Below are 19306 nucleotides of genomic sequence, written 5' to 3'. Positions count from 1 at the left end.
ATTTCAATCTATTTGGGTAGACATATTTATATCGTTCTGTAATTATGTTTAATCATAGATTTTGTCGTCACTATTATACTCACGCCGTCTGTCACCAGGTCTCTAAGTTTATTGAAGGGTCATAATTTGTGTTCCTCGCACGAGCACGTTTCTAGTTTCAATTTAAAGCATTAGTTTGAGAAATTGTTAGACTACTATCGCCTGGCTCGATAAGAAGAGGCCACGCGCATCACCTCCGTGCATCGCCATGGGCCACCACAACCTCCAGTCATGGCCCGTGTCCACTACGAATTCTGTCGGCACGGCAGACCGGATGGACCAGCAATCGCAGAAATCCGTTAATGCTAGGCCCGAGATCCACCGACCAATCCGTTAGAGCTCTCTACCCAGTTACCCACACGAAGGAATAATAGGCTAGGCCGCCGACCGCCGCCATCGAGTCCCACTCGCACGCCGCCTTCATCCCCCTGTGCAGCAGGTCCAGCCGGACGCTCTCTCCTGATCTTCCTCCGCCGTCTCCTCCTGTCACCCGCTTGCTTTGAATCCCTTTCTTCTGCTCCGCCATCGCGACGCGCCGACATGTCTGTCTTTCCCTTGTTCCTTTTTTCCTCTCGCGAATCGCGATTCATTTTATTCCTGTTTGTATGTAGTGCTATGTTGGCGTTCATGGACCAGGGCTTAGGTATTTGATGAATTAGGATGCTAGAGATAATATTAAGGTCATTTGTCACTTTGTCTATAGCTGAAGGCTAGGGAAGCTATTGTTCTGCTCAAGTAGCTCTCGATTGCAATACTGCCATTGTTTAGCCATGTCTGAATTAGACCGTGCAAAAGATATTATTTTGTGTTCTCTGGGCTTGGCCACTACATTTCTGAAAATTTCTCTGGTTGAAAATGCCTGCAGGACTGGGTCTTCTAAGAAGCATGACCTCAAATCTAAGCAAAAATTGGAAAAGAAGATTAGTTTTTACACAAGTAGGTGTGACCTTATGTTAAGTTGACGTTTCTTTTTCCGTTTTTCGTATATATGATCCTGATTCATAGATTCCATCATGCTGTTCCTGTCATCTGTATTTCACTACCTGTTTAATAGATGTATGTATAAGCCAGACATGTAGGTAGTATGGTGTTGAGGGTTAAAAGTTTGATTGTATGGAAGAACTGACTGAAGTGCTGGCTTTAGGATAAAGACAATGGCTTTTGCCATATCACTTTCTGCTTTATTGAACATATTTTCTTCAAGGAAGGGCAGTAGCTCTTCCAATTCACTAAAGAAGAATGTAAATTGCACCAGATAGTTAGCATAACTGAAATTTTCAGCAAAGTTAGTACTTGCGTGGCCTGCATTGTTCGACCTAAGTGGTTAGGCTTTTAGCGGTTAGTTTGTGGTTGCAATTCCCCCTCCCTTTCTACCCTGTATGCAGCAAAGGAAATAGTATTTTCATTCTTCACTTTTGATGATTTGCATAAAGTAATGTAGAAGAAGAGCTTAGCTTCATATATTGTGCTGAGCAAGTGAGCATACTTTATGAAATTTGACTTCTATAGCAGGACCTTTCTTTTTGTTGGACCTTTTATGCATTCCATTTGCATTTCCTTACCTTATTTTTGTTTTGTATAATACATGACCTATTTCATTTACCATGATGGAATAAGTCATGTGGTCAGCAGCAGTTGCAGTTTTGACTGCTGCAGGACAGCAGCAGTTGCAGCGACAACATGCAGCAGTCTTTTGACTGCGCAGGACAGCAGTAGCAGCAGTTTTTTGACTGCGCAGCAGCAGCAACCTTTTGACTGCTGCAGGACAGCAGCAGTTGCAGCAGGACAGCATGCAGCTGCAGTCTTTTGACTGCGCAGGACAGCAGTAGCAGCACAGCAGAGGACAGCAGTAGCAGCACAACAGTTTTGACTGCACTTTAGTATCTAAAGGACAGCACCTGTGTGCTGCAGCGTGTAGTGTAGTGTGTAGTGCAGTGTAGTGCAGCCCCTAGGGCTATAAATATGTGTCCCCAACCCCTCTAAGGGTATGGCATTGTGTAGTGTTTGAGGAAATAAACAGAAAATTGCCCCAACTCATAGTGTCATCCTCTTGATGAGAGTTAGAGTCCCTCTACTTACAATTGGTATCAGAGGCAAACTATCCTGCAGCCTAAACATCTCGTGCTCATCTCCTTCCCGTGCCTCTCCCCACACTCAGTCGGTAGCAAGAGCTCCAACTGTTCCTTCCTCCCCTGCTCAGACGAGCAGCCTTTCGTCTGAGACAGCCTCTTCCACACGCAGCAACCCCTCACTAGCCCACCATGTCCCTACGCTCGGCCACTTCGAGTGCGCGGCGCCAGCAGGAGGCCGAGGTCGCCGCGGCACAAGAACGCGAGCGAGCAGCAGCAGCGGCTGCAGCGACAGCGGCGAGGGCAGCACGGTTGGCGGCGGCGGAACTGGCAGCGGCGAGAGCGGAAGTAGAAGCAGCGGAGGCGGCGGATGCTGCACGTGCGGCGGCAACAGAGCTCGAGGTTCTGCGCGGCAGTAGAGCTGGCAGCTCTGCTTCTGTCGACGACAACACCGACGACGAGCTCAGGCTGGCGAGGGAAGCAGCGCGAGAGCAGGCGGCACAGTGGGCAGCCGCGCATCCCCATGGGGGCGCGCGTGGCGGCAGCCCGGATAGGCGCCGACACGCTGACGGCGCTCCAGGCGGGGGCGCACGCGGCGGCAGCCCAGACGGGCGTAGACGCGCCGGCGGTGCTCCCGGCGGCGGCGACCGAGTCGACGGAGGTCGCGGCCTCTACAGGCGGCGCGGTTCTCCCTCCCCGGATCGGTACCATGGTCGTCGCATGGCCCAAGCCATTGTCAGGGACATCGGTCCCGGCGGTGGGTGGCCTACCCTCACCAAGACCAACTACGTCGAGTGGGCCGCGGTGATGAGGGTACGGCTCCAGGTTCGCCACATGTGGGAAGCAGTTCGTTACGACGACGTCGACTACCACGAGGATCGGCGGGCGCTGGATGCTCTCATTGCTGCAGTCCCGCCCGAGATGCAGTTTTCGCTTTCCCAGAAGCGGACTGCCAAGGAGGCCTGGGACGCCATCGCTGCGACCCGCATCGGCAGCGATCGTGCCCGCAAGACCACACTGCAGGCACTTCGCAAGGAGTGGGAGAACCTGGCCTTCAAGCCAGGTGAGGATGTTGATGACTTTGCTCTCCGCCTCAACACTCTGTTGCAGAAGATGGTGCAGTTCGGCGACGACACCTACGATGAGGAGAGAGCTGTTGAGAAGCTCTTCCGTTGCATCCCCGAGAAGTACAGGCAGATTGCTCGCTCGATCGAGTCTCTGCTAGACCTCTCCACAATGACGATCGAAGAGGCGATTGGTCGCCTCAAGGTGGTCGACGGCGACGAACCACAGGCTCTCTCTGGGCCTATCACCATCGGCGGGAAGCTACATCTCACTCGGGAGCAGTGGGAGGCCTGCCAGGGTGACAAGAAGCAGGGGGAGTCCTCCTCGACACGAGGCCGCAAACGCGGCAAGCCGCGCAAGGCGCGTGGAGGTGCCCAGGCCGGGGCGCGAGGACATGCTGAGGGTGGTGCACGTGGAGGTGCCCAAGGCGGCGCCGTCGGCAACAAGAAGCCCGCACGAGACAACGGCTGCCACAACTGCGGCAAGCTTGGCCACTGGGCCAGGGATTGTCGGCAGCCACGACGTGGTCAGGCCAATGTCGCACAGGCGGAGGCGGAGGAGGAGGCCCTGCTCCTGGCACATGCAAGCATCGAGCCATCTCCAGCGGCACTCCTCCACCTTGATGAGTCGAAAGCACGCGCTTTCCTCGGCGACGGCTCCAACAAGGACATGATCGAAGGATGGTGCCTCGACACCGGCGCCACTCATCACATGACCGGCCGACGGGAGTTCTTCACCGAGCTTGACTCTAGCGTCCGAGGCTCCGTCAAGTTTGGGGACGCCTCCGGCGTAGAGATCAAGGGCGCCGGCTCAGTCGTCTTCACCGCCGCGTCTGGTGAGCACATGCTGCTCACCGGAGTCTACTACATCCCCGCGTTGAGGAACTCTATCATCAGCTTGGGACAGCTGGATGAGAACGGTTCGCGCGTGGAGGTCCAGCACGGAGTCATGAGGATCTGGGATCCCTCTCGTCGCCTTCTTGCCAAGGTACGCAGGAGTGCAAATCGGCTTTACATCCTCAATGTGAAGGTGGCACAACCTTGCTGCCTTGCTGCTCGTCGAGACGACGGGGCATGGCAGTGGCACGAGCGCTTCGGGCACCTTAACTTCGAAGCCCTGAAGCGGCTCAGCGCCAAGGAGATGGTACGAGGCCTGCCGTGCCTTGACCATGTGGAGCAATTCTGCGATGTCTGCGTGTTGACAAAGCAGAGACGACTCCCCTTTCCCCAGCAGTCGAGCTTCCGAGCCAAGGAGAGGCTCGAGCTCGTGCATGGGGACTTGTGTGGCCCGGTGACACCAGCCACACCAGGAGGACGACGCTACTTCTTGCTGCTCGTCGACGATCTCTCCCGCTACATGTGGGTGATGATCCTTGGCAGCAAGGGAGAGGCTGCGAACGCCATCAGGCGTGTGCAGGTCGCTGCGGAGGCGGAGTGCGGCCGCAAGCTGCGCGTGCTGCGCACCGACAACGGCGGCGAATTCACGGCGGCTGAGTTCGCATCGTACTGCGCGGATGAGGGCGTTCAGCGTCACTACTCCGCGCCGTACAGCCCGCAGCAGAACGGCGTCGTCGAGCGGCGCAACCAGACGGTTGTGGGGATGGCTCGGGCTCTCCTCAAGCAGAGAGGAATGCCAGCTGTCTTCTGGGGAGAGGCGGTGGTGACAGCGGTTTACATCCTCAACCGCTCGCCCACCAAGGCTCTCAACGGGATGACACCGTACGAGGCTTGGCATGGGCGCAAGCCGGCGGTCTCTCACCTACGGGTCTTCGGCTGCCTCGCGTTCACCAAGGAGCTTGGCCACATCAGCAAGCTCGACGATAGGAGCACCCCGGGGGTGTTCATTGGCTACGCGGAGGGCTCGAAGGCCTACCGCATCCTTGACCCAAGAACACAGCGTGTGCGCACGGCGCGCGACGTAGTGTTCGACGAAGGGCGAGGATGGGCGTGGGACAAGGCGGTGGACGACGGCACGACTCCGACGTACGACTTCACCATCGAGTACGTCCACTTTGAGGGAGCTGGGGGAGTAGGCAACTCTTCTCCGAGCAGGTCTACCCCAGCCCCCAAGTCTCCACCGACTCCAGCGCCACACTCTCCAGCTCCTGCTACAACGAGCTCTTCGCCACCACGCACTCCAGCCACGACCCCGGCTACAGCGAGCTCTTCGCCACCACGTACTCCAGCACCGACGGTACCCTCTCCGGGAACGTCCTCTCCGACACCAGCTCGTGTCGAGCACGACCCAGTGGAGCTCGTGACCCCTCTGTCCCGCGACGAGGAGCGCGTCGACGCGTGCTACGACGGCGAGCCGTTGCGGTATCGAAGGGTGGAGGGCCTTCTCATCGACCCGTCGGTGCCAGGCCCTGCATCTCGCATTCTGGCAGGAGAGTTGCATCTTGCATGCGACGATGGTGAGCCTCGGTCTTTCGCGGAGGCCGAGAAACATGCGGCTTGGCGTGCCGCGATGCAGTCGGAGATGGACGCGGTTGAGACGAACCGCACTTGGGAGCTCGTTGATCTCCCTCATGGTCATCGCGCGATCACCCTTAAGTGGGTGTTCAAACTGAAGAGGGATGAAGCCGGCGCCATCGTCAAGCATAAGGCTCGCTTGGTGGCACGCGGTTTCTTGCAGCAGGAGGGGATCGACTTTGACGATGCCTTCGCCCCTGTAGCACGGATGGAATCCGTGCGACTCCTCCTCGCGCTGGCAGCCCTGGAGGGCTGGCATGTTCATCACATGGATGTCAAGTCGGCGTTTCTTAACGGCGACTTAAAGGAGGAGGTCTACGTACACCAGCCGCCAGGTTTTGCGATCCCTGGCAAGGAGGGCAAGGTGTTGCGCCTGCGCAAGGCTCTCTATGGCCTGCGACAGGCACCGAGGGCGTGGAATGCCAAGCTGGATTCCACGCTCAAAGGAATGGGTTTCACGCCAAGCCCGCACGAGGCGGCCATCTATCGGCGGGGCAATGGAGGAAGTGCCCTGCTGGTGGGTGTCTACGTCGACGACTTGGTGATCACCGGCGCCAAGGACGCAGAGGTGGCAGCGTTCAAGGACGAGATGAAGGCCACCTTCCAAATGAGTGACCTGGGGCATCTCTCCTTCTACCTGGGGATTGAGGTGCACCAGGGAGACTCCGGGATCACACTTCGCCAGACCGCCTATGCCAAGCGCATTGTTGAGCTGGCTGGGCTCACCGACTGCAACCCAGCTCTCACTCCGATGGAGGAGAGGCTGAAGCTGAGTCGCGACAGCACGACGGAGGAGGTGGATGCTACACAGTACCGGCGTCTTGTGGGGAGCCTTCGCTACCTCGTCCACACACGGCCTGACTTGGCATACTCCGTCGGCTACGTTAGTCGGTTCTTGCAGCGACCGACGACGGAGCATGAGCAGGCTGTGAAGAGGATCATCCGCTATGTTGCGGGGACTCTCGACCACGGTCTCTACTACCCGAGGTGCCCTGGGGAGGCACACCTTGTCGGGTACAGCGACAACGACCACGCCGGTGACATCGACACTAGCAAGAGCACAAGCGGGATCCTCTTCTTCCTCGGCAAGTGCCTCATTAGCTGGCAGTCGGTCAAGCAGCAGGTGGTGGCCATGTCCAGCTGCGAGGCCGAGTACATAGCGGCGTCCACTGCTTCGACTCAGGCGCTCTGGCTGGCTCGACTGCTCGGTGATCTCCTCGGGAGAGACACTGGAGCGGTGGAACTCAGGGTGGACAACCAGTCCGCTCTGGCATTGGCCAAGAACCCCGTGTTCCATGAACGGAGCAAGCACATCCGGCTAAGATACCACTTCATCCGAGACTGCTTGGCAGAAGGGAGCATCAAGGCGCGCTACATCAACACCAAGGATCAGCTTGCAGACCTGCTCACCAAGCCCCTTGGGAAGATCAAGTTTGTTGAGCTTTGCTCCAGGTCCGGGATGGTCCAACTTTCCCACAAGACGACGCACAAGACTTAGGGGGAGAATGATGGAATAAGTCATGTGGTCAGCAGCAGTTGCAGTTTTGACTGCTGCAGGACAGCAGCAGTTGCAGCGACAACATGCAGCAGTCTTTTGACTGCGCAGGACAGCAGTAGCAGCAGTTTTTTGACTGCGCAGCAGCAGCAACCTTTTGACTGCTGCAGGACAGCAGCAGTTGCAGCAGGACAGCATGCAGCTGCAGTCTTTTGACTGCGCAGGACAGCAGTAGCAGCACAGCAGAGGACAGCAGTAGCAGCACAACAGTTTTGACTGCACTTTAGTATCTAAAGGACAGCACCTGTGTGCTGCAGCGTGTAGTGTAGTGTGTAGTGCAGTGTAGTGCAGCCCCTAGGGCTATAAATATGTGTCCCCAACCCCTCTAAGGGTATGGCATTGTGTAGTGTTTGAGGAAATAAACAGAAAATTGCCCCAACTCATAGTGTCATCCTCTTGATGAGAGTTAGAGTCCCTCTACTTACATACCATGATTTGGGCTCGAACTCTTGAAAGAGTTGTTTTGTTATTTCAGAAGTAAAAGATGCAGTTACTTCCTTAAATGCTAAGAAGACTGTCAGTAAGGTACTTCAAACTCCTCTCCATCATTACCATATATAATTGATTTCTTCCTGGATTTTCCATATCTGTTAACTCTGCAGTTATGAACATTAGTTTAAACATCAGTTTTCTGCCCACATAAAGAAAATCATATTGTTTACTGCCCTGCCAATTGCGAGGATTCATTTTGTTTAATGTAAACATCTGATAAAAGTTATTCTGTAAGCTTCTATAGTTCTAATCACCTCCTTATCATAGAAGTTGTGTATGCCACAAATTAACTTACGACCACATTCAATATTTTAGTATTGGTTAATCTGTAGTGTAGCTATTCTGAAGGATACCACACGTCAGTTACAGGGTCAGATGCCCTGACCATGGTTGATGTCAGCATGTGCATTCGCTTGTTTACTAAATAATTTAATATAGTGTTTCAGTGTTTATATCAGTTAAACATAGGCCTGCTCCTAAATATTCATGTCCTCAAGGCTTTTGAACCTCATATTCAACCTGCATAGGAATTGAGCACAACCAGGCCTAATTTTTGTGAATTGTGCTGAAGAAAAACAAGATGTTTAGAACTTCGAACTCTGTCTTTTCCTAGAAATTTGAAAAGAAGTTAGGGATAGTATTAGCTACTCATAGCTGAGTCGAACAAGCATAATCAATATCAGGATGCTAAATGTTCTATCATGAATTCTAGAATGAGCTCTGATTGATTGTTTCTAGGTTGCTATGCAATTCTCGTATTGGTAGATTCTCCATCTTCAACATAGATGTGATGACTGTATAGGTGAATCACTTTACTATTTTAAGAACCTGATGTTAAATGCATCTGTTAGATTGTATTTGGTAGTCTAGATATTGTGTCTAGTAGACTGTCATATATGTTAGAGTATATTTGGTTGTCTAGATATTGTGTTTCAATACTGTCATGTGTATCCATGGGTTGCCTATCTCCTATGTCATATACTCTATATAAGTCGCTGAAGGGTTCAATGCAAGACATCATCTTTTGCTACAACATATACCTTCCTTTGTCTAACATGGCAATCCGAGCCTAGATCCTTTGCCGCCCCCTGGCCACAACCCTCAGGGTCGCCGCTCCATTGCGGGCAGCCACCACCCCTCCTCGTCATGTCACCGTACCTGACGTTGCTGCCCTCAAGCAGTGGCTCAACGACCTAATCGTTGCCACCGACATTGCAAAGGAGAAGGCCGCCGACGCACGCAAACGTGTGTAGACCACCCTCCAGCTCTTTGAATAGGAGCAGGCCATCGCTGCCGACCTGGAACGGAAGGTCACCACTGCCAAACAGTCGTTGTCAAACAACCGCTGCCATCTTCCTCGACCTTGGATGCCTCGCTAGACGCCTCCTACGACGAGGCGTTCACCATCGACGGCCTCCACATCCAGGCCTAGTTGTCCCGAACATTCGCCAACTGGTGAATATCATTATGAACACCTCATCGTTCAACTACGCTCGTTGGCATGATCTCATGTTGCTGGTCTTGACGCGATATGCCCTCTTTGACCACGTTGAGTCCGACGACGCCTTCTCCAACAACCCTGGCTAGAACCGCATGGAGGCTGTCGTCCTCTGTTGGCTCACCAACACGATCTCCCCTAATCTTTAGGATGTCGTTCGAGAATGTGGCCACACCGCGCGTCACCTATGGCTTGGCCTTGAGAACAAGTTTGTAGGTAATCGCGAGACCCGTACTATTGACCTGCATGCCGCCTTCCACAACATAGTACATGGTGACCTCTCTGTGATCATGTACTGCCGCAAGTTAAAAAGTGATAGTGTGGAATATTGTGTGTTGTATTGCAATGAGTAGCAGGATTACAATATATAGACCTCAACCAGATTGTGCTCCACCTGATTTATAGAAACAATGATCAGGGAGTCAATCAATCAGGGAGATCTCACACTAAATAGGAAACAACCATATAGGAAAGAGTCACCCATTAGCACCTAATCAGGGGCAATCAGCCAACGCCTGATAGGGAAGGGTATCACCTAATTAGGGGCAATCAACCAACACCTAATAGGGAAGGAAACCTCCTAAACATGGAAGGAAATAAGCTAACACCCTCTCGCAGTCGAAACGTCGATGGCGCAGACGTTAAGACTGGAGCGAAACTCGGAGAAGTGTCCGCAAAATGAGACGTCGTTGGGACATGAACACGAACATCACCAATGGCAACGCACTCGCGGACGAAGTGGAGATCAATCTCGATATGCTTCGTGTGCTGATGCTGAACCTGGTTAGTGGACAAGTAGACAACACTGACATTGTCACAATAAACTAAGGAGCTCTTGGTCAAGGGACTGTGAAGCTCCTGTAGTAACTGACGCAACCAGGAAGCTTTGGCGACACCGTTAGCAATTGCCCTGTATTCGACCTCTGCACTAGAGCGAGGCACCGTAGGCTGCCGCTTGGAGGATCAGGAGACAAGGTTGTCTTCAAGGAAAACATCGTACCCTGAAGTAGATCTGCGAGTGTTCGGGCATCCGGCCCAATCAACATCTGTGTAGACGAGCAGAGCAGAGATCATGCATGGGCGAAGTAGGAGACCATGACTAAGTGTCCCACGTAGGTAGCGCAGGATACACTTGAGTACCAATAGGTGAACATCCCGAGGATCATGCATATTAAGACACACTTGCTGAACAACATAGGAGATGTCATTCCGGGTGAAAGTCAAGTACTGCAGAGCACCAACCAGGCTGCAATACTGAGTGAGGTCGCTGACAGTGGTACCGGTCATGGCAAAGACCTTAGCATGAGTGTTGACAGGAGTACTGCACGGCTTGCAATCGGACATATCAGCACGCTCAAGAATATAGAGAGCATACTGCTGCTGTGAAAGGAAGGGGCCCTCTGAATGTTGTTGAATAGCCACACCTAAGAAATGATGGAGAGTACCGAGATCCTTCATGGAGAATGGCTTCTAAAGAGCAGTGATAATGCGACGCAGAAGGTCTTGGCTGGAAGCAGTGAGAACAATGTTGTCCACATAAAGCAGCAAGTAAGCCATATCAGTCCGACGATGATATATAAACAGCGAAGTATCTGACTTGGCTTCGACAAACCCCAGAGTGAGTGAGTAGCAAAGCAGCTATACCAAGCACGAGGCGCCTGCTTCAGACCATAGACTTATTGAGCCGACAGACAACATAAGGCTGAGTGGGATCAACAAAACCTGTGGGTTGAGAGCAGTAGACCGTCCCAGTGAGAGTGCCATGTAAGAATGCATTCTTGACATCAAGTTGATGAACTGGCCAGTGGGTTGAGAGCAGTAGACCGTCCCAGTGAGAGTGCCATGTAAGAATGCATTCTTGACATCAAGTTGATGAACTGGCCAGTGCTGAGAGAATGCCAAGGACAAAACAGTGCGGACTGTGACCGACTTGACCACTGGGCTGAAGGTCTCATCATAATCCATGTCGAGACGCTGAGTAAAACCACAGAGGACCCAACGAGCCTTGTATCTGTCAAGAGAACCATCAACATTGAATTTATGACGGAAAATCCACTTGTCGGTGACGATGTTGGTGCCAGGTGGTCGGGGAACGAGATCCCAGGTGTTGTTGGAGAGCAGAGCGTCGTACTCTTCTTGCATCACGTGGCGCCAATTGGGATTGGCAAGGGCGCTGCGATAGGTCTTTAGGACGAGCGAGGGCGTCGTGGCATTGAACGCAACAGGCACTCGAAAACTAGCCTTGCCGCGGGTGGCCATCCTGTGATGGTTGACCATCGGTGTGATGGGAACAACACAAGTGGGTAGTCCAGTCGGCGTAGGAGCCACGGGCGTCTCCAAGACAACGCGTGGTTGTCGATGGTACACCTTCAAGGGTGCAGCCGACAGGGCCGTTGGGGCTGCAGCTGGCATAGGCGGCGAGGTTGCGCGTGGTGCGGGCGAAGACACGAATGTCTAGTGCCGAGCGGGAGCCGGACGTAGTGCAGTTGCGACTGATGGCAGTGGCAACAACACGGAGCCCTGTTCAGCAGCAGGCGCACTAGGGCAGCAACCGCGACAGGCGAGGTGAGGCGAGTACCTGCAGTGGAGGGCTCGATCGGCAAGATCGACTCCTCAAGCTCAGACAAAAAGTCAAGGTTAGTGATCGAGGCTCGAGAGTCGGCAAGGGGAAACGAGGCCTCATTAAAAACCACATGGCGCGAGGTGAGAATTTTTTGGTGGAAAGGTCCAAACAACGATAGCCTTTGTGATTGCTGGAATAGCCAAGAAAGACACAATGGCTAGAGCGGGGGGCAAGCTTGTGAGGAGCGGTGGCGGACATGTTGGGGTAACACGCACAACCGAAAACGCGGAGGTGGTCATAGGTAGGGTGAGAGCCGAAGAGGGCAAAATACGGGGTGCCATAAATAAGGGTTTGTATGGGTAGCCGATTAAGGAGGTATGTAGCGGTGTGAAGACCTTCGACCCAATAGGATGGGGCGAGGGAGGCCTGACATAAAAGGGAACGAATGATGTTGTTAATGGAACGAATCATATGCTCGGCTTTACCGTTTTGGGAGGACGTGTAGGGGCATGACATCCGGAGCAAAACACCTTGAGTGAGAAAGAAGGTGCGAGTGGAAGAGTTGTCGAACTCACGACCGTTGTCACATTGAATGCTTCAGATGGTGCAGCCGAACCGTGTCTTCACATAAGAGAAAAAATTAGCCAAGGTAGTGAATGTTTCGGATTCAAGGCGAAGAGGAAACGTCCAAAGAAAATGTGAGCAATCATCAAGAATAATAAGATAATATTTGTAACCGGACACACTGGAAATGGGAGAGGTCCACAGATCACAATGGATTAAATCAAAATTCTTGAGAGCTCGCGAGTGTGACACCCAACTTGACAAGCATGACATATGGAATCACTAGTAATTTTATTACAACCGATGGCAGAAGTACTAGTGAGTTTGGACAGAGCCTCATGTCCAGGATGGCCAAGGCGGCGATGCCAAGTAGTGGAGGAGACACTGGCAACAAGGGCACGGGATATCGGGGAACATGTTGGAGCAACAAGGGCCCGGAGCTATTGTACCTGGCGATCACGCTCCTGGAATGAAGATCCTTCACAGAAAGGCCAAGAGGGTCAAATTTGACAGCTGACGAACTGAAATGAGGTTTTAAACAATATCGAGGGCAACAAGAATGTTATTAAGATAAAAGGGACCCAGTATAATGGAGTGGCCAGAAGTTGTGATAGGTAAAGTGGATCCGTTTCCAACCATGATGGAAGTGGAGCGCGGAGGACGAAATAGAGATGTTACCACTGTCGGGAGTCATGTGACTAGAAGCACCAGAATCCATGACCCAATCTGTGATGCCAGGAGGACTGAGGGTCATGGTGCTGAAGTTGTTGGCGAGAGACTGGTGATCCCAGGATCTAGTCCATGGAGTCCATGGCGCAGTCGGGGAGGTAGGAACTGCAGGGGGCTGCTACGGAGTCCTGAGCTGATGCAGTGGCGGACCGAGTTGATGCTGAACCAGCCCGACAGGGTGGGTAAAGTGACACAGTAGAGGGGTGTACTGGGTCGGAGTAGCGAAGAGCGCCTGCTGTGGTGCGCCCTGGTGTGCAGGCGGACGTCCGCCATGCTGCTGTCTGTGGGGTCGGGCCACATCGCGATTTGCCTGGTCCATGGATTGTATAGTGAAGGCCAGGGCAACCGAGCCTTGCCTCCTCCACTGTTGGGGCAACGCCGTCGACAACCACTAGCAGAGGAGCCTCGCCATGGGTGTTGCACCAGCGGGCGCCGTGACACCTCCAGGGGGAGGGGCGATGGAGGAAGCAGTGGTACTGGCGACGAGAGCGGTGGACGGAGGCGGAGGTGAGGCGCGCGGGAGTCGATCTCCTCGAGGATGAGATCATTGTGGACGTCGGTGAAGGAGGGGAACGGCTTCGAGCGCCCTAAGTGGAGCTTCATGTGGGTGAACTTCTCATTCAGGCCACGCAACATGTTCAGGACGATGGTACGGTCGTGGATGACCTCTCCAAGATCACCAAGGGCCTCAGCCATCCCCTTCATCTTGCGACAATAGTCGCCGACGGAGAGATCGCCCTACATGAAAACATGAAACTCGGCGTCGAGGCGAAATGCGCGAGCTTCGCGATTGCCGAGGAACTGCTCCTCGATGGACAGCCAGGCGCGGCGCGCAGTGCCATCAGAGGTGCGAGCAGACTCCATCAGCTCGGGGGAGAGTGTGCCCAACACCCAGGACAACACAACGACATTCATGCGCCGCCAGGATGGCATGGCGGGGCAAGCGTCCGAGAGGACATGGTCGGTGAGGGCGTATCGCTCGAGGGCGAGCAAAACGAGATCGTGTTAGCGATTGTAGTGGGGAGAAAGGGGATCCAAAACCACGGGCACAAGGGCACATAGGTTCTGGATACTCGTCGCCTGCGCGTGAAGGTTGGCAATGAGGGTGGCCTCGTAGTCGAGGTCTTCAACAACATCGACGTTGTTGTTCGGGACACCGCCCTGGGGTGGTGGGAAAGCGGCGTTGTGGGCGACGATCGCAACGCGCTCAAGGTTGGAGGCAGCCTAGCGTTCCCTGGCGAGGGCGTCCTGGGCGGCGGCGACCAGGACCTAGCGAGCTGTCTCCTGCGCAGCATCAACGACGGGCGGAGGCTCTGCAGAGGCCATGGTGGCGCAACACAGGCAGTGGCAGGCAGTGTAGGTAGGGAAGAGTTTAGCGAAAGCGATAGGTCACAGGACTGTGACTGTCTCGTGATACCATGATAGCGTGGAATATTGTGTGTTGTATTGCATTGATTAACAGGATTACAATATATAGACCTCTACCAGATTGTGCTCCACCTGATTTGTAGAAACAATGATCAGGGAGATCTCACACTAAGTAGGAAACAACCATATAGGAAAGAATCACCCATTAGCACCTAATCAGGGGATATCATCCAACGCCTGATAGGGAAGGGTATCACCTAATTAGGGGCAATCAGCCAACACCTAATAGGGAAGGAAACCTCCTAAACATGGAAGCAAATAGGTTGTCTAACAAAACGCATGGTCGATGCCCTAACTCATCTGGGATCTCCCATCGATGACATGGTCCTTGTCCTCAACATCCTGCGAGGGATCAACCAGCGTTTCGAGCACCTCGGCATCATCATCCGTCGCTATTTGTCGTTCCTGATATTTCTAAAGGTTCGTGATGATCTTTTGCTGGAGATCCATCTGGACATCTCCGGTCTAGCGACGACTTCGACAGTGGTCTACTCCAAAAGCACACTATTTGCTTCAAAGTTGCCATCCTCAACATTGTCTCGTTCGCCCGACTCTGGCATCAGAAACGACACTAGCATTGGCAACACCAATTTCGACGACAACCGAAACAAGGGCAACAACTACCGCAATAGCGGCATTGGCGGCGTCACACACAGCCTCAACAATGATTGTGGTGGCTTCTCTAGCACATCTGCCACACTTTCTGTGGGAGCTGGGAGCACCGACGGCAAGGTGACGCCCTCGTGGTCAACATACGTCCACCCATGGCATGGGGCACATTGCTATGTACCTCGGATGATTTTACTCCTTATCTCTGGATGATTTTACGCCCTCGTGGTCAACATACGTCCACCCTACGCTAGCTATAAGTACTATTTAATCCTCTTGGATGATTTTACTCATTATCTCTAGACTTTTCCGTTAAAACTTAAATCTGACACCTTCACCACCCCGTCCAACTTTTTTTTGCTTATGTTGCCACTTAGTTTAGCTGCACTATCAAGGCGATCCAATGCGACAATGGGCATGAATTTAATAGTTCTTCTACCCAGTTTTTTCAGCTCTCCAAAGGCACTCAGTTGTGGATGTCCTGCGTTTACACGTCCCCTCAAAACAGTAAAGCCAAGCGTATTATTCGTACCATTAACAATGTCATTCTCTCGTTACTGATCCAGGCATCCCTTTGTGGACGGTACTTGGTTGAGGGGCTCCACACTTCCACTTACCTACTGAACTTCTCCCCACAAAGATGATCGATGTTGGTTGTCCTCGTGTCGCTTTGTCTGGTTCTGCACCTTCGCATGACCACCTGAGTTTTGGGTTGCGCATGTTACCCTAACACTGCCTCTACTGCTTCGCACAAGCTCGCTCCTTGATCCACCTAGTGTCTTTCTCGGCTACTCCGACGATCACAAAGGCTATCATTGTCTTGATCTATCTTCTAACCACATGCTCATCTCTTCATCTCTTGCCATGTGGTTTTTGATGAGGACAGCTTCCCGCTCGCTGCCATGCCCTCATCCCATCTAAATAACTTTGATTTTCTCTGTGAGTCTGGTTCCTCGGTTTCCACCTTACGGTCCCTCTAGCATTTCTGCCCTATGCGGCAGCGCCAACTTCGTTATGCTATGCGCAACTCCCCTGCTAGTTGGATCGTGAGTGACACCGACACCCCTGACGCGTCGTAAGTAGCACCTGTGCCTCTTGCCACGCTACACGCGGCTTCGGTGCCCCGAGTGTGGCCATCTTCGCTGATTGCCTACACTCGTCGCTCGCACTTGCCCATAACTCTGGCACCCCTGGCTCCTGCACCAGTGACACCACGTATGACATCCTAGTTCGCATACATCTTCACGAAGGGCCTCCCCTTATCGGTGTTCAATGAGTTCACGTCCAGTGTCAATATTTGCAGTGGCTACAGTTTCGACTGCGAGAGGTATAACATATTTGGTAGTCTAGATATTGTGTCTAGTAGACATGCCATATATATGATAAAGTATATTTGGTAGCTTAGATAGTGTTTTATAGACTGTCGTATGTATTTGTGGGTTACCTTATCTCCTACGCCATGTACTCTATATAAACCATCTAAGGGCTCAATGCGAGACATTATCTTTTGCTACAACATATACTTTTGGCTTACAGCATATGTTGCTAATATGAAGTATACAATTCTTCTATATTTTTTTAAAAAAATAGTATGTACTTTTATGGTCGAAAAGTGAAAAAACATAGTATGTCGGGGTTCTCCACACGTAGATTATAACTTAGGGCTAGTTTAAAAAATAGTATGTATATTATACGGATAGTACCCGTATGACTGTATTCGTCCCGCCAACAAAAATACCCGTATCGGTGTCCAAAATTTCGGGTTATTTCACTACCCGTATCCGGTACCCGACCTTGGTACCCACCCCGTTTTCACCCCTATTTGGCTCTGTTGTGACAGGTGTATTGGCTCTATTGTAATAAGGGCTTGTTTGGTGTGGTTCCTCCACGCTCGCTCCATAGCGTACATGAAAATGGCACTGGCTCTGTTCTTTCCTTTTGCTGTCCAGAAGCACTCCACACGAGGGCGTTTGGTGCAGCAGAGCCGCAGAGCTGGTGGTGAAGCCGGTGCAGGAGCCGCACCAAATGGGCCTTAAGTCCTTATTGTGGCATGTGTTTGGTCAATCTGATGGCATGGGCGCATCGCCTCAGTTTCTTGTATGTGTATCCCTGATGCTGTGAACAGATGCTACGGAAGAGCAAAATTCTTATGTCATTTGCATGTTCATGTATATCCGTTGACCATAAAAGCAAATAGCCATGTCGCCATAAACTGATATTTACAGTCATGATCTGTCAATTGATGAGAACTTAAAATTAACTCAAAATCCTTTTGACGCTAGCTATTTATATGTTTGTGGATATTTTCGGAGAATGTCTGCTCCATTCGAAAGTAGAGACCCCTGCAGCCTGGCTTATTTATTTTCTCTTGTGTTGCTATCACAATGTTCACCACACGCATTTGCTATGGATCCAATATCTAAATTCACGTACACTTGCCATCGTACGTAATATGCTTTTCATTTTCTATTATGATCCTGGTGTTTTACAATTTTTTTTTCCCGTAAAGCAGAAAAATAAACAGAGTCGGCGCCAGAAGAAGCTTAAAGCATACGATCTGTCGGCACTTTCTGAGTTCCTCCCAGAACCAGCTGCACCAGAGCAGAAGACTGAAGCAAAGCTGAACTGCAAGTCAAGACAGACATTAGTGTAATCCTCCCTTGTTCCTTGCTTCAGGTGGTCATGCTCTTCAACTGTCTCTAAACCCAAATTTCTTGTCCAGGGTGCAGGAGTCTGCTCATCTTAAGGCTGTACTGGACAACCCGCAGTTCCAGCTTGACCCATTCGCTGCGATCCATCAGCACCTGCTGGCAACGCAGCCGCCTGCAGCTGCAAAGAAGGACGACGCAGCGGGGAAGCAGGGGAAGGTTTCCAAGGACAAGAAAAGCAGGAGGAAGAAGGGCACATCGTCAATCTCTCAGGCAATGGATATCTGATTGTGTTCCTTCAGTACTAGTAACTTGGTCCGATGTCGACTGCCCGTGTTCCACTAGAGGGAGCTCATCGAAGTTCGATATCGATGGTTGGCATAGTTTGAGTACCAGTAGAGGTAGTACTGTACCAGCCCTCGCTTTTGGCAGCCTGTCGATTGATGTTTGCAGAATCGGTGCCATCAACATTTGGTGCTACTTTGGAAACTGGGGATTTGAGGAGAGGATTGAGGGAGAAAATGAACTTGAGGGGATTGAGAGGGTCAATCCTATATTCCTATATGAGGTGGCAATTTCCAAGCACAACAATTCATTTGTTATTATACCTGCCGACTGTTTCTGAATCCAGCTCAACTGTTGTAGGAAGCTTGGAAACAAGCGCTCCAATTTCATACGTTTGATATGGTTTTAGCTGAAAGTTCGCAGGGACGTGGCATGTTCAGTTCCGATCAATCTAACCGATGAAATCCAAAACTGACGAGGTCCAGGCCGCTCTATTTACAGCATCTAATACCGACTACACATTCGTGAATAACACTGGACAAAAAAAAAAAAAAACTCAGCCTGCTAGATCGTTTAATTTGTGGTCAGCTTGGCTTTGGCTCGTCGTCTTTAACCTAATTTTTCATCATGTTAGTTACAATAATTGAGTAGTTTATCTTGTTAGTTACAATAATTGAGTAGCTCGGCTCGTTGTCTCCAAACTTCTATAAACAACTTGATAACGGGATTTCTCCTATTGCGGGGGATGACCAAACCCGTTTATGGTTGCATCATTTATCTTCCAGTTCCAGAACTGTTAGGGTCAAGCCACCGACGTTGAAGTGGGTCTCTTTGTTGGGCTTCTAAGGTCACCATTCTTTACTCAAAGGCCGACTCCAGTAGATTATCCAAAGTTATCCATATATACTGTTCTGCATTGTACACTATACTATTATAGAGTGAAGTTTAAATATAGGTATGGAGATGGGTAAAGTGTAGAGATAATCTAACTAGGGACGTCTTTAAGGACAAATAAAAATTACCAACAATATTTTGCTGGGGTCAACCACATGTTACATTACAAATACATGCCTTGGCAAACAGGCTGCAAACAACAAAACCTACAATGTACTAATTCAGACAATATATAGAGATGTGTAAATGTAACATCATGTCTAGCTCCACATGCACTAAATGGATAAGAGAGTGGAAAACATCAGTAATCAGCGGTCTGTGACTTAGTTCTGGTTGCACACATAAAACTGCCACCTGCAGAGGTACATAATAGCAATCAAAATAGTTGGAAGGATAA

General features: G+C 51.4%; 1 protein-coding gene across 2 annotated transcripts; it reads left to right on the top strand.

Annotated features, from left to right (window-relative positions):
• The first annotated feature begins 336 nt into the window (after window positions 1–336).
• On the top strand, window positions 337–18390 carry LOC100278920 (uncharacterized). Of its 2 annotated transcripts, none has more exons than NR_176394.1 (5): window positions 337–478; window positions 905–975; window positions 7675–7724; window positions 17595–17731; window positions 17805–18390. NR_176394.1 is itself a non-coding variant. In NM_001152040.2 (5 exons), coding segments are annotated over exons 1-5 (474 nt in total). In that variant the 5' UTR covers window positions 404–579; the 3' UTR covers window positions 18019–18390. The 2 variants fall into 2 exon arrangements, 1 of the variants encoding a protein (NP_001145512.2); NM_001152040.2 differs by having other exon boundaries at window positions 404–581.
• Window positions 18391–19306: the final 916 nt, after the last annotated feature.

The sequence above is a fragment of the Zea mays genome, chromosome 3, assembly GCF_902167145.1.
Source record: "Zea mays cultivar B73 chromosome 3, Zm-B73-REFERENCE-NAM-5.0, whole genome shotgun sequence".
Lineage (NCBI taxonomy): Eukaryota > Viridiplantae > Streptophyta > Magnoliopsida > Poales > Poaceae > Zea > Zea mays.
Note: the sequence above shows the minus strand (reverse complement) of the source record. Positions and strands in the feature narration are given on the sequence as shown.